This window comes from Lepidochelys olivacea (assembly GCF_965140295.1).
Source record: "Lepidochelys olivacea isolate rLepOli2 genome assembly, chromosome: 8".
NCBI lineage: Eukaryota > Metazoa > Chordata > Testudines > Cheloniidae > Lepidochelys > Lepidochelys olivacea.
Window position 1 is genome coordinate 64455028 of NC_140418.1, and position 21324 is coordinate 64476351.

A 21324-nucleotide genomic window follows, 5' to 3' on the forward strand; every position below is an offset into this window, starting at 1 on the left:
AAAAATACAGAAGTATCACAGCACACTAGTACTGAAAAATTGCTTACTTTCTCATTTTTACTATATAATTATGAAATAAATCAATTGGACTATAAATATACTAAAAGGTAAGTATAATATAGTATATAGAGCAGTATAAACAAGTCATTGTCTGTATGAAAATTTAGTTTGTACTGACTTCGCTAGTGCTTTTTATGTAGCCTGTTGTACAACTAGGCAAATATCTAGATGAGTTGATGTACCCCCTGGAAGACCTTTACCTATCCCAGGGATATATGTACCCCTGGTTGAGAACCACTAAGCTAAAGCACATGAATAAATCTTCCCTGAGCATAAACAAGACATGCCAGCAAAAGGTATAACAAAGAAAATGGTTCAGTATCCTCACGCTCCACAAAAGCCAAGATGGATATATTTTTCAAGTGTTTTTATTAAATAGTTATCATCATTACTGTAAGAAAGCCAATTAATATACATAAGAAAATACAGACTTTCACATTCATATCCAATTCCTTATTCACTGGTTTGGACAAAGCAAAAAGTGAACACCAGACAGTTTGTCATTAATATATTGATTTTTTAATCACTCCAAAAACCCTGCCTGCAAGGCAATGTCATTACATTAGAGGCTGCTGAATATCCCAGTAAAGACTTGATTGGGCATTTTCAGCAACAACAAAAATGCTCTTTCTACAAACTTCTTTGCTGCCTGTTCCCTTTCTCCCTTTGTATCCAGCCTACTTATGCCCATCTTCCCTATACATGGTGCTAGGCCTTTTCCTGAGCACATCACCTAACCTCCTGATGCCCTTCACCAGCTCCTCTAGACCAGTGTTTTTCAAATCGTGGGTCAAGACTTGGTATTGGGTCATGGCATTCCAGGCACTGGGTTGCCTTGCTCTGGTCAGCACTGCCAACCGGGTTGTTAAAAGTTCTGTTGGCAGCGCTGCCCAACTAAGGCAGGCTAGTGCCCACCTGCTCCAACACTGCGCTGCACCCCGGAAGCGGCCAGCAGCGGGTCCGGATTCTAGGCAGTGGGGCCACAGGGCTCCGCACACTGCCCCCACCTCAAGCACCAGCTCTACACTCCCATTGGCCAGCAACCGGCCAATGGGATCAGGGGGGTGGCGGTGCCTGCAGGCGAGAATCGCGCAAAGTACTGCTGCTGGCTCTCATTTTGAGACCAACTTCTGTTTCCTGTCCTTGTACTTCACTGCAGCTAGACTGGCTCCTCCAATTTTTTCCTAGTTGGTTTTACAAGCAGCCAGGCTCCTTTTTAAAGAGGATGATCCTTGTTTTGCTCTACTTTTAATTAAGTAGTTTGCTGCATTCTTGTTCTTTAGGTTTTGTCAGCTTTTGAGCTGCTTGTTAAAACTTGTCAGGAATTTTCAGTCAGAATCATTTTTCAATGGAAAATGAAGTTTCTGTAAAATTAAAATTTCCCATGAGAAAATTTTAACTGGCCTTTTTAAAAATTATTTTCCATAAGGAAAACCAAAACAAAATATTTAGCTCTGGTCAGTTTGAAATATTTGGTACAAGAACTACATCTCCTATGATGCAATGCAGTCTCTCCTGTAACCAAGCAGCATGGTGCATTGTAAGAATCACCTATCTGCAGGTGCCTTATACCAGGTGTTGTCCAGCTAAGGAGCTCAGACCACAGGAGAAAATGGCGGCATCAGGCACCCAAAACTACACAGCCCAGAAGACAATTCGCCACCACACAGCAATGCAATTTAATGTCAAACTAACATGAAAGGGCACATCTCAGGTCAGTATAACAAACCAAATCAAAACATTTTGATTCAGGAATATCAAAACGTTTTTAATTGAAAATGCTGAAACAAAATGTTTTGTCATTTCTGAATCAAAATTTTTCAAAATGTTTTGATCCGCAAATGTTTGATATTTTAACTTTCGTTTTTGGTGAAAATTATGCACACATAAGGGAATGTATATAGAAATGTTGCTGTGATGCAATGATCTTCAGGACTCAAGAATTCCTACTGATTACTCTGGAATATAGCATCAGAATTAATACAACTAATAATAATAAATATTGAACTACTTGAAACATCTGTATCAATATTAGCACACATGTAACATTTCAGGCCAGAAAAGCTACATAATATTCTCAAATATCTCTTTAAAGCAGATCTTTCCTATTATTTATGTAGGAATATTTAGCTTATCCCTCGGTTCAATTTTATAAAAATCATTTAACTTTGTCAAAAATTAATTGTTAATATTATTATGGACAAAGGAAACACAGTGGTATGTGAGTATACATCATCATTTAGAAGATTTTTGAGCTATTAAAAAAGTCTCTATGCATTTTAAAGCACAACAGACTATAACCCTAAAAATAACAAGTCCATGGAGTAAGAAACTCCAGTTTCTCTTATATTCACTCACCTTACAATACAGAGGCAGACTTTGCCTCCTGATGTTAACCGGCAAAATCCAAACTTTTGTTTACTTTCAATGTCTGTAAGCACAAAGGTAAAGTGCTGTCCTACTTGATTTTGGGACACCCTAAAAAAAATTAAAAACAGATTGTAAAATGGCTAAATCATATATGACAATACACTGAAAAAGAAAACAACAGTTTTAAAATTTTACAAATATTTAAATCAGTTAGCAGCATGGACAATACTTTTTCTAGGAAAAAACAGTATTTTAAACTATGAAAAATGAGAACACAGTGATAAGTTTTCACAAATCCTGTAATCAAAACTAAGCAAGTTTTGATCCTAATCTTCAAGGTGCTCAATGGCTTAGGTCCTGAATACCTAAGATCACATAATATTCCAAGATGAGGACTGATCCACCATACCACACCTCATGCACAGTGGAACATTCTACCACAAAGGGAAAGCTTGTCTGTGCAGGAGACAGAGCTTTCTAATTTATTACAAACACACACACGTTAAAGTTATGTTAATATTGCAAAGTCAAGCACTCAAAAGTCACTAAGTGCCTGTGAAAAAAATAGTGTGAGGTAATTTAATTAAAGACTGCATCATAATGCATACACACAAGGAGGCCGAGTTAAGGTTGTATAGCAGTAACCCTCCCCAAGCTTCTCATTTCTCTCACCCCGAAACTCCTTGCCCAAGTCTTCTTGCCCAGCAAGTCCCAGTCTCTACCCCTGGGGTTCCCATTCCTGTCAGCCCCACACCCTCCCAGGCTCCTTGTCCCAATCTACTTCTTTAAGTAACACAAGTAACATCTTAGAGAGACAAGGTAGGTGAGGTAATATATTTTATTGGACCAACTTCTGTTGGTGAAAGACACAAGCTTTTGAGCTTACACAGAGCTCTTCTTCAGGTCTAGAAAACTTACTCAGAGTTGGTCCAACAAAAGATATTCCCTGACTCATCTTGTCTCTCTAATATCCTGGGACTGACATGGCTAAAACAACACTGCATTCAGTGAATAACATCTATCACGTGTGGTTTGCTCCCTCTCAGAGGCCTGTCTGAGACTATGGAATGAACTCCCATAGGAACAAAGGACCACTACAAGCTTTACCACCTTCCACTCCAAATGCAAGATACACTTCTGTAAGCTGCCTTCTGTCACATAGCAACATTAACATATAAAGGGGGGGAGGAGGAAATGACCTCTATAGTGCACACACAATTCTCTTCCTGTGAGAAGATGAGAGAAAGAATGAACTACATTCAATGAATGTTAGTCACATTGTTTAATCCACATCTGGAAGGTGCTCAGATTCTACAGCACCAAGCCCATATAAAAAAACAATACAGAACAAGCAACAACATGTCCGGTTTGGCATTCATAACAAATTGGTCCTCCAAAGGACCAATTGGATTAGGTCCTATCTGCACATAAATTGGCTGTACTGAAACATGAGCCCTATTTGAGTATGCAGGTAAATAATCAACTACTTGTCTTTACTTTCAAGGCCCTTTCTCACAGCTTAGAACCTCTAATATGGTATATAGCTGTCAACCACATCTTTGCTCTGCCAACATCATCAACCTTCATTGCCTATCAGTTAACTTTTCCAGTGAACACCTCTGTGCTTTCTCCTACACCTTGCCCCTTTGCAACAGAGGATGTCCCTATAAAAATCTGCACTGCACTTCTTTCAAATCTCTTCCTGAACTCACAGCTTCTTTGATACCCATAATTCACTCAGCAATGGCTGGTCTGTAGTTACACATGATCACAGCATATTTAGCATAATCATCTCACTTACCTTGTGCTTTCCCTATTTGCTTGTTGTATCCTATTGTCCAAAGTCTTATACTGCAAATTGAAGCATTTCAGGGCAGAAATTTTCTTTTTGTTGTATGAGTATACAATGCCTAGCACAGTGGGGGTGCAGCCACTAGGCAGTATAGCAATACAAATAAATAAAATTAATAATTTCTCCTATACATAGTAATATGTGTTTCTAATTTACTGTTTCAGTAGGAGGTTACATTAAAGGACCACCTCAGCATCTTTGATCCACCATACCATCTACACTTGTCTGAGCCAAAAGAGCTTTATGCTGGAGATAAGACATTCTCAGTAGCAGGCCACTATCTCTGGAAATTGCTTCCCAAAGAAAAACACTTACGCTCAGATCTAGCACATTAAGAAAAAAAAGTGCAAGAAGATGAAGGCTTTGACGCTGCAATCAAATCTGTGCAAGCAAACCTTCAAGCTTATGTGGGGCTCTATTTGCTTCTACGCAGCTGCACATAGACATGAGTGTCCCCCAACCTGGATCAGATTGCAGGATCAAAGCCTAAACTATAGTATTAATTCCTGGGTTCCTAACTGAATAAGGAGCGCTTGGTGTTTTCTCCTCTTATTTAGAGCACAGGCTGATCCAATTCAAGCCTCATAACAAAATTCTGAGATACTATGGTGATAGGAGTCTTCTGAATATAAATAATAATTCAACTTAACCATATATTGTAAATTTTATGAAAATTCAGCAGATGTTACCAATACAAACAAATGTTGACACTTCCAATTCGTGTACCTACAGTATACATTATGCTGTGATAAATTCTCTGACTACAGAGATTTTGAGTGATGTCATTTAAATCCAATTAGTTTAATATTATCAGCTTCTTTGGACCCAAGTCTCTCTTACAGAAATACTTAACAGTCCTTTATGCAATTACCAGAGAACAAGAAAGATGGCTGCTGCAAGCTTTCCTCATTGTGAAAATTCCCCTCAGATCTTTGACATATATAAATTATTATATATAGTTCCACATTTCATTACAGAGCACAGAATTAATTGGTCTAGTTCTGGTTGAAAAAATATTTTCTAAAGTGCTGGTCAAAAGCAGATAATTTTAACTGAATGTAGTCCACTCTTCTTGAGCAAAATGAACAGATGCAAATTGTTACATATTCTGTTACTGACCTTTTACTCACTCTCTCATTCCTCTTTTCTGCCTTTCTTTTTATACGCAACTCCTGCAATGCATGCTTATATATAATTTTAGTTTAACAGTAATAAATCATAAAATAGTGAAGAATGTGTATAAACACCTATTAACTACAGACTACAAAGGGCTCTTTCAGGGTCACTATAATCTATCACATAAATAAATCAAGTTTTTTAAATTGTCTACATCCATTTTTACATAATACTGAAACAGCTCTTTGGATTATACAGTAGATAGGGAGTACTTTTAAATATCCTTATTCATATTATAGAGACATAAATTTAAGGCTTCCTTGAGATCTTTGGGTAACGTTGGAATTAAATCCCTTCCTCGCATATAGAAATTAGTGTGCATCATCCCCAAGCTTACACCACTTACTCTAAGAGACATAACTATTTTTCTGTGATTATATGCAAATCTGTTTAACAGTTTAGGAGACTGAAAACATTAAAACTGACTCCTTGTTGAAGTTTTAGGATCCCTCTAAATGGCTTTGTTTTCATCTGTGAAACTTAAGAAAGATATGTAACACAGTTAAACAAATTTTCATACTTGGGCTAGGATTTGAGGATATATTTAAAGAAAATGTGAAATAAAATATAATACCATTATTCATCCTAACCATGTCTATTATGACAAGGAAAACTGATGGCTATGGCACTATTCTGCTTACAGCTCAGCCAGTTAGATTTTGAAACACTTAAAGTTCTAAACACAAAAATCTTTCAGCAGTTCAGCATTTATCTGGATGAACTGTAAGGAAGGCCAATTTCCGCAGACACTCGAAGGAGCTGTTCTAACTGAGGTTTGGGAGATGAGGCTAGAAACAGGTTGAGGGAATGGTGAGATAAAGACCTCTGGCAATCTCCAGCTTTGGGTCCTCAGTCCCCCAACGAATTCCTTTCCATGACTCCGGATCCAGGCCCCTGTCCCGCCTCCCCAGTTCCAATCCATATTCTATAACTCTAGCACTCAGGCACACTTTTCTAAGATTTGACTCTAGCTCCAGCCAACTCAGAGTAGCTGTTTTCCAGCTTCCCTGATCTCTTATGCCTCCAACAGAAACAGGCAGCAGCCTGAAAGCAAAGAAAGATTTAAACAGCTCAAATTATAAAAAGTTTCCAATCTAGGAAACTCCCACATTAAAAAAATAGTTAACAGAGTTAAGGTTGCTAAAATGTCTTTTTCAATCAACATAAAAACTGAAAGAAACAAAATTGGACAGGATACAGTGATTCCATTGTTCATTTGATAATATATCCACATCTATATGATCAGTTTGCACAAAATAACTAAATGACCCATTTGGATCACAACCTTAATTCTAACCTTTCTTTGCCAAATTAGTTACTTGACCAAAAAAGTCTCAACACAAAATGTAATAGAATAGCCATTTTCAATAGATATTTGAATACAACCTTATAAACACAAGTATTCAACAACAAGCTAACATTTGTTTTCCATAGCCCAGAAAATTTATATAATCTTCCATCCAAAGACCATCTATGTATAAGCAAATATGGACTGAATCTTTAATAAACATGGTCTTTATTAATAAAGTATGCAGTAACAGACTAGATAACTGGTATATATTATGGTCACAGCTAAGATTGTACATTGATCTGGGATGAACAAAGTATAAAGGGAATGCTGTATATAGTGGAATCACTTTAACTCTACATTTCCCTTATTTTCAGTGTTTGCCTGGATTAAAAATGCACTTTCATTACTTACTTCTAAAGCAAAGTTTTCTGTATGTGATAAATTACATAGGTACTTTTGGTGAGGACTGTAGATCCAGTGACCTCCCACTTCCACTGACTACCATGCTTTCAGATCACACCTGGCTTCTGCACCTAGCAATTCCCCTAGACACATCAACAAAAACAGCAGAGTGAAAATGACATCATCCCCACCGTTTTCACTTGTTGATCCTACTTGGTCACTGGGGAAATGCTGTGCACAGGAGCCCAGGTGTGATCCAAAAGCATAGGAGTGATCCTCCATTGCTAGATTTCTTCCTTCTCCTCACGTACCAGCAGGGGTAGTAGGACTCCGGCACATAATGCTTCCAAAGTGACACCACAAGACCAACAGGTGAAATTAATGAGGTACCTATCAGCGTCACTTCGCTACTCTTTGTGATACTTCTGGGAACGTGCTACCTGCAAGCGCATATTTACTGTACTCTCTTCTTCTGGGAGGTGCTCTGCAGAAGGATCACAAGCTGAAGGGGGGAAAAGAGATAAACAGAAGATAGGAAGAAAGGATTAGAGGGCAGAGACAAATGAAAGGAGAGGAGATTCAAAGCAGAAAGAGGACTGAGTCATCTAGGGGTTACATATTGCAGTTAGGGACTGACTTTGATCCTTCACACCCTGGGCTACAAATACTATGAAGGCAGCCACAGGAGAGATGACACAGCTTGCATGGCACTTTAGTGACCCTCTGACCAATTAAAGGGATCTGCAGTCATGGACTCTATAGGGAGCCACAGCTCAGACTCTTTGGCTGGAGGGAGGATAACCACAATGAACAGAGGTTGATGGAGAAAATGGGGAATGTGAGGCCCCTGAAGAAACAGGAGAGACAGACAGACACAGAGACTAGCAGTTACAGGCAAAGAACACGAAGACATGGAGAAGGAGGAGAAACAGAACTGATTAGTTTAATTTGGTGAAGGAAGGAAGGAAGGAAGAAGCAAGCTGTGTTAGAGTTGTTTTGCCAAACAATACAAAAGAAATGCGGAAATACCCTGTACCCTGAATGGTAGAATCCATCTGCCCCAGACAAAAAGGAGAGGAGAAGGGAATCCCCATGACAAACAGAAGTGAAATTAGCCACCCATTAATGGCACCAAAGGAGCTATTACAACTATTATACAACTGAGTGTCATTTATTAAAGTATGAAATTATTTATTTACACACCAGACCTAGAACTCTTAGCACCAACTGAGTAAACTTATAAGCACTTATATGTATGGGTTTTATTTTTCCCTTAAAAAAAAATCAACCACAATCATCACTAATGAAATTCAGGGTCTGAGTTAAATCACCAATAGTACAGAAATTGAAGTTAAAAAGTAAAATCCTGATATGCACTTTATACAACCGTGTCCTCCTCTGGTTTGCTTTTCAGCCTTTATTTATTGTACAGTGGCTAAATTAAGTACTGATCACAGATTTTTAGCCTCCAGTCATATTATTTACTTTTGAAAATTAGAAGGAATAATGTCTTAAGTATTTACCACATCTGCCCCGCTTCACCTAGCCTTATTTATGTGTTTATGGTTTTGGTTGTTTTTTTTTTTTAAGTTTTCATCCCAAAAGAGCATTCTATACAAAAACAAATACATTAAAGAGGCAAAGATTATGGTATCAGAATACCCTGGCTGTAGCAGAATTGATGCAGTTCCACCGCAAAGTGGACCACTGCAAAGATTCTGGACCACGTAACCCACCACCTTGCGCCCCAGCACTCAGAAATTTTACATAGTGAGCTGATGAAATAGCTGGGCAAGGGAGCTGGTCCCTAACTACAGTCATCCACCGGCTATTCCTCAACCCTGCAAGAGTTGGAAGTAAGAGTACCTGGGGCTACTGCAGCCTCAAGCTGCTGCAGAGTTGCCCTACTGATGCTTAGTGGCCTGATGAAGACTCTGCACCCACGCCCCTCCCTCCACACAGATCTTCCCTCTAAATCTGGGGTATCCAGAAGCTGTGTACTAGATGTAGGATTTGGCCCAAAGGCAATAGTCCAGTACTTTTGAGTAACTGGATGACAACAATCTGGTGTACGCATGCAGTGCTGGATAACAGATCTGATAATGCATTCATTTTTGGCACATGACATACACAAATGAGATATTTCATGCACCTACACAAACTCCTTTTGTTATCTGCAAACTGAGCCATTTGGTTCCCAATGCTAGTGACCAAGCAAAATACCACATTCACAAACATGTTGAGAAATTCCCTAATTCCACCTATTGTGAGTGTGCTGAATCCGAAAGCAGCTCTAGTTCCTGCTTCTGCCTACGTGGGTGAGTGGGAGACCTTAACAACAGCCCTGTGTTTACCCTTCCGGGCCCAGGAAGGAGGTATCAGATCTTTCTGTGGGAAGCTACTGCCACTGGCTCAAAAAAGTAATCTTCTATCACCTTCTTCCCTCAAGACTAGTATCTCTGAGGTACACTTAGTTACACTGGCCTACACAGTAAAAGTCCATGGGATGCTCTCAAAACATTAACAGTGACCTTTCTTTGAGGTGACTAGGTCAGTATGTAAAAGTTTACAATGTGGAGTTTCTGTCCAGGAAAACAACATTATATAGTAAATACAAAAATGTTGCATCAAATGAACATTAAGGTTGAAGCACACAACCTTTTATAGGCTTTCCCAGGGTTCTCATCAAGTATCTGAGAGCCTCACACACCTTGAATAATTTATCTTCACATCACTACAGGCTTTATGTCAACAGGCTGACAAATATTATCACCACTTTACAAATCCCAGTCTGAGGAACAAAGAGTAAGTTCAAGATCATACAGGAAACCTGTGGCAGAGGCAGAAACAGAACCCACAATAGATCCCAGTCTATTACCTTTATCTTCCCTTTCTTGCAGGCTCTTACCTCATTTGTGACAAACCATACAACTAGTATGGTGAATAAGGCAAGACTCAGCCCAATTCACTACATAGCCTTGCCTCATTCACTATCCAGTTTGTGCACAGAATTAGGAAGGTGTCCTGTGGAAAGATGTAATATGTGATTACACAATTAAGACTTCATCGTAACATTTAGGATGTGCAGGGTACCTTGTCATTTAAAAATTTTAACTTTAAAAATTATTAATCTACTCTTTTTATGGAATTTCCACTTTTAATATAAACAAAGAAGAAAGAATTTAATTCCATCATATCATACAAGAGAGTCACAGAACTCTCTATAATGTGCAATATGGAGAATCAATGAGACAAGAGCTCTTGCCTCAAATTATTTGTATCTTTCTATTTTATATGTATAACGGCAGGACTCCTTCAGAGCCATGCCTCCGTTCATATGTTCCTTCAAGAACTGTTTTCCAGAATGTTCTAACTATAAAGCCTGAGATTCCATTCTACTTATTTAAACACACAAAAAAGCACACCCAATGGCACTCTGAGAGGTCACCTTTTCAATGAAAATTTTTACTACATGTATATAATCATGTGTGTACATTGTCAGAAGAAAGTTTGGGAGTTTCTTAGTTTTCTGGTTAGAATAAACCAGTATGCACAAAATGAACATTTTAAATCTTTATAACTTGTCCAAATTAAATCCACCAAACCAATGACTGGCACATCTATGACCTAGGGAATATGTCCCTGACAAATTTCAATTTTCCATTATCTTGTATTTGGGCACTACAGCCATTTAAAAAAAAACAGTTCACAACAAAATTTTCTTAGCAAAAATAAATGCTTCTTTTCCTCACTCCTGCACAGAGCACACCTACCAAACCTCAGCCCAACAGGTAAAACTTTGAGAAAACAGTAAACTGAACAAGAGCCTTTAAAATGGAAATGCTAGGTAACCTAAACTACAGACATTGGTTTGCCTGTTAATAGCTAACAATCACACACAGCAATTTGTGGAAATCATTTATTTACTGCTACTGGCTAAGTTTTTGCCACTGGATGGCAGCAACAGAACCTCACCCGCTTCTGTCATCTCCAAAGTTGATTTCCATGCCACACCTTCACTATTAACTTGAAACAGATACTCGTACATACTGTAAGCTCAAGAACGTACAGGCTTTAATGCACGAATACAAAATATCATCAACAGTGTTGCGTGAGTCATAAAACTTGTGTAAGGGATTGCGTGTTTAACCAGTTCAAAAGCCAAACAACTCAACTGAAGCGCAACATCTAAGAGATTAGGTGACCAAGTTTACTATCACATAACATGTATTTGTAAGGTTCTATGTTGCACCTGTCTTCTCTTCCAAGCCCTTCTTCGCTCCCATATACACATTAGTTTTACTGTCTTCTGTTTCCTAAATTGTAACACCTTTGGGGACCCTTCTCTTTGAATCCCATCATGCAACTGATGCTAATACCATTGAGACCAGCGAAATCTGAAGGCTACTTGGGTGCACATTCATTAATTGTACAAACCAAGCTTCTACTGGTAACACAGTATCAACTGACTCACAGACAGACACAATGTGAATTTCCCAAACTACAAATCTACACAATTGGTTAAATTAATAATCATTAAACTCATGATCAAACATTTTGATGAAGTAGAATAAATATTTGGTGCTTATAAAAAATATCTTGTACAAACATTTGAAATGAGTGGCAACTGGCATGTGGAAGCCACACTAAAACCGATATAAGGAAGGTGAACTACCATTTACAAACAAAGGTCTTGAATCTACCCTCAGAAAAATCCATTGCTGACCGTGCACATTCAGTTACTGGCATGTAATTGAAGTTCTTTTAATTCTTATATAAGGTGAAACACAAACCATGGGTTATTTTTAAAACTGCAAGTGAGTTTTTATATTTCAGTATATTGCACCATTTCTTTATTGGGAGGAAATTATCTTGTATAGTTATATTACACAGATGGTGTTTACAATTGGGCTAGAGGAAGTTGGGAGCCAGGATGCAGCTCTATATCAAAAGAGAATTCTTAAAATCCTAGCAAGGGTGTATTATACTGTGATATTTTTCTACTAGTGCCTAAATACATACTTCGAGAACAAAGGAGAAAATGTTTAGTCTTTATTCTTTTCACCTCCAGGTGCAAGACTAGAGGATGCAGTGCATTTTATTTTGTTCTTATTTCTTTAAGTCTAGACTTTCAAAAAGTTATTTTCATCTTCACTAAATAGATATATAATTTAGAATACACTGAGTTAAATATTTTTAAATAAATGATCACTGTACTACAAACCTTTCAACGTCAAAGGGAAAGCAGAACTTCGGCACACTCTGCAGCACCTCCTGTAAATACAGATTAAAGAAATAATGTTAGGATTTTAAAATGACATTTTATTTAAGTATTTCTGTTATACTGTTTGCTAGAAAAAACATTTTAAAGAAATATTTGGTTGTAAGAAATATAGCACACGTTCCTGGACTGAAATAATTGATTATTAAAAAGGAATTAAGTTTGTGCTTTGGCAGATTGCAAAGACAATGCCATAGAAGCCCCAGGAGGGAAAGGCCTGGCCTGAAGGGTATTAACACCCTTCACATCCCCGCTGGGATTCCCTTCAACAAGGCCATATGGATTTTACAAGAAGCACTGCACCATATGGGTAAGCCACGTCTGCTGCTACTTGTACCACAGACTAGCCACAGGGACTTCTGACAGATCCTGGCTCAAAAATACAAATGTTGTTTCAATTAAAATGCAGGCAGAGAAAAGGGAATGAAGTTGGCAGCAGAATGAATTACTGAGAGGTATAACAACTCTATATGTGTTTCATAGTCAAATGCTGAAAACGATGAAAATCTTCTGTTGGTATAAAGTAGAAATTTATGCAGTTATCCCTTCAGTAGAGCAGTAAGGCATTCACAAGCAAACCTCATTATTAATTAATTAGAAGTAAGACCATCCCTGCAGTGTTCAGATCATCATGTAATGGATACTGTGTTTCTTTTCTGGACATTTTTATTTAAGAAGCTGTTTAGTGGCAAATAAAATGTGTTAATTCAAATATAAAAATGTCCTAATGTTTTTAAGAAGTACAAGATCTCTCTCTAGAAAAATCAGAGCTAACAGATCAGCTGTCAGCAAATCTGAATAAATGTATAATACTGATCATATAAGATCCAAAAAACCGTATTTATTTTCTTGCTTACAACAAACCAGTTGGGAAAACAAGTCCTGTGTGAAATGTTTAAACTTAGGGGGAAGGTTGTTGATGATGAAATGTAGTTGGGTCAGCGATGTGCAGCACTTGCTTACTATACCAAACCTGCCAGCATTTATGTACATAAAGGTACCTGTATCAGTCATCCCGCTAAGTGAGTGTTTGCAGGACTGAGTGTGTAGGTTCCAAACTTCCAGTGCCAAGGGTCAGGATTTAGGTGCTTGACCTACAAGGTGCTGAGAACCCTCAAAACTCACTCAAGTGAAAGAATGCTGAGCACTTTGCAGGATGGGACAGCAACTCCCATATCCTGAAAGTCATGCAGTTAAATTCCTGTGCACTGTACTGAATTATACTGAATTGTACTGCCTTATCTTAAGTATTTGCCTGGTTTTACACAGTGTAAAACACCCATAGAAAAATATTAATATATTAACCAGCAAGGTCTGTATATTTTAAAACTCTGTAAACATTGCATGAGTGAAATGTGTACAGCTTTTTTCAAGGCTATAGCGTGTGCCCTGGTAGACCACTACATTAGTGCATACAGTAAGAATGAAAAAGCCTATGAGTTCTGGAGCAGCTATGAGACTTTCACTCTGTGTGATAACAGAGATAAAGAATAGGATGAAAGTAATATGCTGTGTTTTGGGGAAGGATACTAACTCTCTTGATTATGGAAAATCTCTTTCTGTGTAGTAGCACATATAATATTCTCCGAAGAGACTGCTGTTCAGTCTCTGTTTCGGCTGGCAGCAAGGGGCCAATGTGGAAATTGCAGGGAATAAAACACACACACACACACACACACAAAGCAGAAAACAAGCAATAAAACAAAACCAAAAAACACAAACTAAAGAAAAAACAGTCCAAACTTGTAATATATTAATTTTCAAATAGATCATTCTTTCAGGTTCACAAAATTTTAATTTTCTTTTTTCAAAGAAATAATTTCATTTTTAAATTTGCGGTCCTCAGGTAATAAAGCTCAACACAGGTACCTTCAATCATTTTCACTTTTAATATACATCTTAGTTTAAAGCATCATTTTTGTCTTACTATCAACAATATTAATTGCTGCTTGGTGACTATAGGGCTTATTTAAAATAGGGAAGGAAATGCATTTCCAATATTCATCTAAGTTTCCCATTGGAGCTTTTTTTAAAAAAATAAATTACTGCATAAAGAAGGAAACAAAAGAAAGATATTAGCACAACATAAAAATCATCAGTACATTTTGCAACATTTTTGAGACTCAGATGAACTACAGTACTTTCCCATTGCGCTGCCTCCCACCCCTCCCCCACCCTGAGCAGCACACACATACACACACACAACTTCTGCAAAACACAGCCTCAGCTCGCTTCCCAACTGGCAGGAGCATCCCTCAGGGGACAAGTCTTTAAACCTCCGCACTCTTTAAAATTCAACCAGCCAGCAGGTCTATAGACTGGTGTATAAACAGTATAGACAAAAAAATCCTCTCTCAGCTTATGTCAGTGACAAAGCAGCTCAGCAGTTGACTGCTTCTCCCCTGACAGTGTAAGCTGGGTTTACACAGATCAATAGCTGGAAGTCCTACCTAGCTTCCAGGGCTCAGTTTTCTCCCTTAATTACAGGTACTATTCAGATTTTTAAAAAGTGGGAAAATAAGATGCATCTAAGATGCTTTCTAGGTGTCTTCTAAACACTGTTGGGGTGTATTAATTGTAAATAATCATGTTATACATGTATTCATACATATTAAGTATTAAAACATATTTAAAGAGGGATAGCTCAGTGGTTTGAGCATTGCCTGCTAAACCCAGGGTTGTGAGTTCAATCCTTGAGGGGGCCAGTTAGGGATCTGGGGCAAAAATTGGGGACTGGTCCTGCTTTGAGCAGGGGGTTGGACTAGATGACCTCCTGAGGTCCCTTCCAACCCTGATATTCTATGATTCAAAATTGACACTTATTGTACAGTGACCCTTTCTCCTGAATGAAACTTGAACTCAGTTTTCTAATCGATCTTCATTTCCACGGGCCTGCACCTAAGACATACCTGCTTATTGGACAGAAAGAGGTGTACTCATTAGAAAAAGAGCACTACACTAATTTATATCCCCTTTTATTTTAAAGGTTTAATAAAAATATTTATTCTTCTTTGATGAAAAAGTTACATGAATCTTCAAACACTAAGAAATATCCTTAATTCTAGCTTCTAGTGGATTATTTTCATTTATGGAAACTGTAATGTTAGATTTGCGTGCTTCCAGAAGAGTATTGACTGTTTAACGTGGGAAATAAAATTATTTTGCAACGTATTAGCTAATGCTAAAAGCAGTAACATTGTTGCCTTTAAAAATAGGAATTTTTGTTAATATTTGCGTAAACAAATTAACTTTGTTGTTAAAACAGGCAACTACCTCACTCTTTAGAAAACTTTCTGTATATACATATAAACATTAACAAAACCATTAGTGCAGTTATGCAAGCTTCAAAAATCCCTCAACTACAAAAAGGGTAGATTTATTTTCCTGAAATATCACACTCTGTGGGCGAAAGCCCAGTCCCCTGTGCAAAGCCCAAGTAGAAGGGGAATGGAAGTCACTTTCTCATTCCAGAGGCAGGGCATGAAGCATCTCAGCATAGTCTATTTATTTATATAATGTTGTAGCAGATATTGCACCTCCCATGGGGATTACAGTCCAGTAGTTCCTGGCAGTTCACAATTTCACTGACCACACCTTACCATTCCTCCAGCTTTCCCACAAACAGAGATCTCTTCTGTGGAGAAAGCCACTGCAGGCACCCGAAATATAAGAATAATTTTCTTTTTCTTGCTTACCTGTACGTCTATCTATCTGGGTTATTATTATATGGCATCCATCACCATGGTATATGCATCATCCAAAGCAAGTAGAGCTGAGGAATATAAGAATGATGCTTAATGTACAGGTGATGATGACCATCTGTTGTAGGAAATTCTCCTGCCAACTCACAGCATTGCCTTTGGAAAATATTACTGGTCTGCCCTTTCAGTTAGACGACTGGCATAACATTCATTACTAAGGTTCTGTGACCTCTGTGACTTCTGCAGCAGCTGGTGCAGCAGCAGCAGTTTGGGTGTGGGAGGGCACTCAGGGCTGGCACAGAGGGTTGAGGTACGGGGCAGCGGTTAGCTTGGGGGGCTCCCCGAAACCGGCTGGTATATCCCTGCACCTCCTAGTGGAGGGACCAGGAGGCTCTGCGTGCTGCTCCTTCCTGCAGGCATTACCCCTGCAGCTCTCATTGGCTGCAGTTCCCGGCCAATGGGAGCTGTGAAGCCGGCGCTCACTGCGGGGGCAGTGCCTGGAGCCCCCCATCCCTCCCTCCCACTAGGAGCTGTAGGAACATGCCAGCCACTTCTGAGGAGCTCCCAGCCCTGCCAACCCTCCCCATCCAGCACCAGCAGGGGTCCCGGGCCACGCACCACCTCTGCCCATTTCCCCCCCCCCCCCACCAGCATCAACGAAGCTCCTGGGCTGTGCGCCGCTGCCCACCTCCCCCCAGCACCCGCGGCGCCCCCGGACTGCCCTCCCAGAGCATCTGCAGCCCTCCAGCCCAACTTTTAGTTAGGGGTATATAGTACAAGTCATGTTTACTGCTCGTGACCTGCCCATGACTTTTACTAAAAATACCTGTGACTAAAATGTAGCTTTATTCATTACTAGCTAGGAAGGAAAAGGCTGGAATTTTAATAATGGAAGTCATCAGCAAAGAGAAGAGGATCTTCATTAACTTACACAAATCAATACTCAGAAATGCAAAATCCTTTAATTAATCTTCGTTTTGTGCAAAAACAATCATCAAGAGTGAGATCAATCAGATTTTCTCTTAGTCAGACACTAAAAGTACTAAAACCCTTCCCAACCAGACCACCACAAATGGCTAAAAATATAGGGTGAAATCCTGGCCTTATTTAAGTCAATGGCAAGACTCCTATGGACTTCAACAGAGCCAGGATTTCACTCATAATGTCTATACAATACATTTTCATAAAGGTTTTGTAAGATATATTCTTTGCTCACCCCAATGTTATCCTAAAAAGCAGATTTATGATCCACTATAAACAAAGAAGTTCAAATTGTGTCATATTCAGAAAGTTGGAGTCTGAAATGCATAATGGAATTTTGATAGTTGATTTACCAACTTGAAAGGAGAGACTATTACATTAAACAATAAAGCATGTATAACAAACAGAAAGGTGTGCAGACTGATGGGAAAGGTAACTTGGAAATGTACAAATTTATATTTTTCTTTAAACAAAAAACACTGGCACCTAACTATAAATGAATGGAGACTAAGGTGTTGTCTACATGGGAAAGTTATACCAATGTAGCTTAGGTGTGAATTTAGTTATACCAGCAAAACCCACTATTTAAACACTCTCATTCCAATATAAGAGTGCCTTTTTCCAGCTTAGTTTATGACACTTTGGAAGGAGTTTAAGTACACCAGTAGAACTGACAAAATTTTCCCACACAGACAAGGCCTAATACTACACCAAATTTGAGTGTGGTGAACTTGCTAGAATTCTTTGTTCTTGATTCTTTAAAACTATAGTAAACATGTTACTTGGTACAAGCACACTGTTTGAACTGATTAACTTTTAAAATGTGTTGGGTGGGGATTTGCAGGTATACCATCAGAGAAATTTATTTATTTTTCTTTTTATAATATATGCTGCCAGTATGCACTATCTGTTGTATTTTAATGGGATGGATGAGGGTTGGGGGCATTGGCGACTGGCTTTTTCAAAGCACCTCTATCTTTCCTAGCAGGGATGCTTTATGTATCCAGAACTGAACTTTATCAGAGGCAGGAAAATCCATTTTCCCATTCAATTCAAAAATTCAAACATTTTTTTTTCTTTTTAAGAAAAGGAACAGTACCATTCCAACTGGTTCTGTGTTGAATCCACAACACAATACTGGGCCTTAAGAAAACAAGCAGACCCTCAACGAGGTGACCACCCTAATCATAAAAAGAAAAGGAGTACTTGTGGCACCTCAGAGACTAACCAATTTATTTGAGCATAAGCTTTCGTGAGCTACAGCTCACTTCATCGGATGCATACTGTGGAAAGTGTAGAAGATCTTTTATACACACAAAGCATGAAAAAATACCTCCCCCCACCCCACTCCCCTGCTGGCAATAGCTTATCTAAAGTGATCACGCTCCTTACAATGTGAATGATAATCAAGTTGGGCCATTTCCAGCCCAAATCCAGGTTTTCTCACCCCCCCCCCCCCACACACACACACAAACCCACTCTCCTGCTGGTAATAGCTTATCTAAAGTGATAAGACATGAAAGTTGCAATTCTTCAACAAAAAAACTTCAAAAAAAACTTCAAATCCAGACTCCAGCGAGAAACTGTTGAATTGGAATTCATTTGCAAATTGGATACAGTTAACTTAGGCTTGAATAGAGACTGGGAGTGGCTAAGTCATTATGCAAGGTAACCTATTTCCCCTATTTCCTATTTGCATCTGATGAAGTGAGCTGTAGCTCACGAAAGCTCATGCTCAAATAAATTGGTTAGTCTCTAAGGTGCCACAAGTACTCCTTTTCTTTTTGCGAATACAGACTAACACGGCTGTTACTCTGAAACCTATTTCCCCTTGTTTTTTCCTAACACCACCCCCCCCGGACGTTCCTGTTAAACCCTGGATTTGTGCTGGAAATGGCCCACCTTGATTATCACACACATTGTAAGGAGAGTCGTCACTTTAGATAAGCTATTACCTAGCAAGAGAGTGGGTTTGTGTGTGGGGGTGGGGGGGAGAAAACCTGGATTTGGGCTGGAAATGGCCCAACTAGATTATCATTCACATTATAAGGAGAGTGATCACTTTAGATAAGCTATTGCCAGCAGGAGAGTGGGGTGGGGGGAGGTATTTTTTCATGCTTTGTGTGTATAAAAGATCTTCTACACTTTCCACAGTATGCATCCGATGAAGTGAGCTGTAGCTCACGAAAGCTTAAGCTCAAATAAATTGGTTAGTCTCTAAGGTGCCACAAGTACTCCTTTTCTTTTTGAGAATACAGACTAACACGGCTGTTACTCTGAACCCTAATTATAAGCAAAGAAATAGAAAAGAGAATGTGTCCCTTTAGGAAGAAGGGATTAATCCTACACCAAGAGACAGGTACACTAGGTCCACTCCAGAAACATTTCAGAATTGCCCAGGGGAGAGGGGGAAAATATTTTTTTTAAAAAGTAGCAACCATGACAACACCAATTATTTAACTACAGAACTGAGATGAGATAGCAAACAATATTCATATAACAGGTGCTCAAAATAACTAACCATCTCCATAAACTTGCAGAGAGACAGGACATCTGCTAGGGAAATATTATCACATATAGGAGCATAAATAAAAATCACTAACTTAGAAGTGACAGGTTTTTACATCTTCTTTCCTCACTACCCCCTCACTTATTCTATTTCGTTATTTCCTTTTTCTTTCTCACCATGTTATTTTTCCTTTTCTCATTTCTGCCTAAGGCTTTTTTCCCCCTCAGTCTTTTTTTTTAAACTCTCCTTCATTTTTCTGTACTTCCTTTTCTCTTTTTTGAAAGAAAGCAACTCCTCTTCTCTCAATTGTTTACCTCTTACACATCCACCCCATTCTATTTTGTACCTCCTTGCTTTTTCCCATGTTGCTGAATACAGCTGCTGCTGCTCAGGTCCTGCTCTTTGTTCTCTCCTGTATTCCAGGACATCTCACCTATTTCTCTCTCAACTCTTCCTTTCTTCCTCCTTGCACTCCCTGTTTCTCTCTTTCTCCACTGTAAAATGCCCTGTTTGGGTGTCATCCTGGTAGTGTTTCCTTTGGTCTTCCTGCCCCCGAGCTCTTTCCCCTCTTGGAACTCCCTCATGTCTCTTTCCCTCCAACTCTCAACTTTCTTGTTTCTTGGGACCCACCCAGCTTTATTCCAACCTTTCCCCTCTCCACAGCAATTCCTTTCTTCAGAGTTCCTACCATTTTTTTATTCCTCCTTTGTCCATTAAAAAAGCCACACTAAAGGCTGTTATTGTGCTGAGCACCTAGGCCTGATCCGGTGACATCAGTGAAATTATTCAGATGCTTAAAGTTAAGCACATGCTTAAGTTCTTTGCTGGATCAAGGCCAAACTTCTCACGTTTGAGTCCTTCACCATTAAGCCCCTAGCAGTGTGAAACCCTGATACTGCCACGTAAGATGGCCAATGCAAAGCCAGGCAGCTCAGTCCTCTCTCTGATCTTCCTCTGCTGGCTTCTCGGTCACCCCCTCTGTATGAGACACACACAGAGGAGCATGAACCTAACAGAAGGAGAGCAGAGAAGAGGGAATCATAAAATTATCCCCTAGCAGTGGAGAGATGAAGGAAGAGAGCTATTTAGCCCAGCCTGACAATTCTCGCATGCAAGAGAAATGCACTGGTCAGACCACTGCACTGTTCTATGGAAGCAGGATAGATAGCAACACTGTTAATAGTACAGAGATAAGGTCTCAGTACACCTTATCAGGCAATTCCCAGGAAAAAAAACTGTTAAATGTCAAAGACATTATCATTTACTTCTGCTAAAAACATCAGAACATTAAAAAATCCAAATTAAATCCATGAAAGCCAGGAAATTCCAGACTTTAGATTACATTTATGGAAAAACCAAAAGGTCTGAAATCTGGAAATTCAGAGTTAGGGTTCCACATCCTGGCTCCTCTCTTTGCTTTGCAGAGCATTGGGGCACAGCCTAGTCAGGAAACCAGCAGGAAGGAGGAGTCCCAGCTGCCTAGCCAAAAGGAAGACAACAGCCTCGAGTGACACAGAGGATGCCACAAAAGAAAGTTGTCAGTACAGAGGTGGGACTTCGGAGCCAAAAATCAACCACCACTAACCTGCCACGAAACATACAAACAGCAGCTGCAGCACTGTCCAGAAGTAATAATGTACCAAGTTTACTCCAAAAGCTCATACATTTTAAGGTTTTTTAAAAAATAAATGTCATTCTTTG

General features: G+C 39.0%; 1 protein-coding gene across 2 annotated transcripts in view; it reads right to left on the bottom strand.

Annotated features, from left to right (window-relative positions):
* DENND1B (DENN domain containing 1B) overlaps nucleotides 1-21324 on the bottom strand; it is a 237433-nt gene that overhangs the window by 126890 nt on the left and 89219 nt on the right. For both annotated transcript variants that reach the window (XM_084637445.1, XM_084637446.1), the window contains exons 4-5: nucleotides 12376-12425; nucleotides 2419-2538 (exon numbers count right to left, since the gene is read on the bottom strand). In XM_084637445.1, the coding sequence (XP_084493571.1) occupies nucleotides 2419-2538; nucleotides 12376-12425 (170 nt within the window). The remainder of the gene's footprint in view (nucleotides 1-2418; nucleotides 2539-12375; nucleotides 12426-21324) is intronic.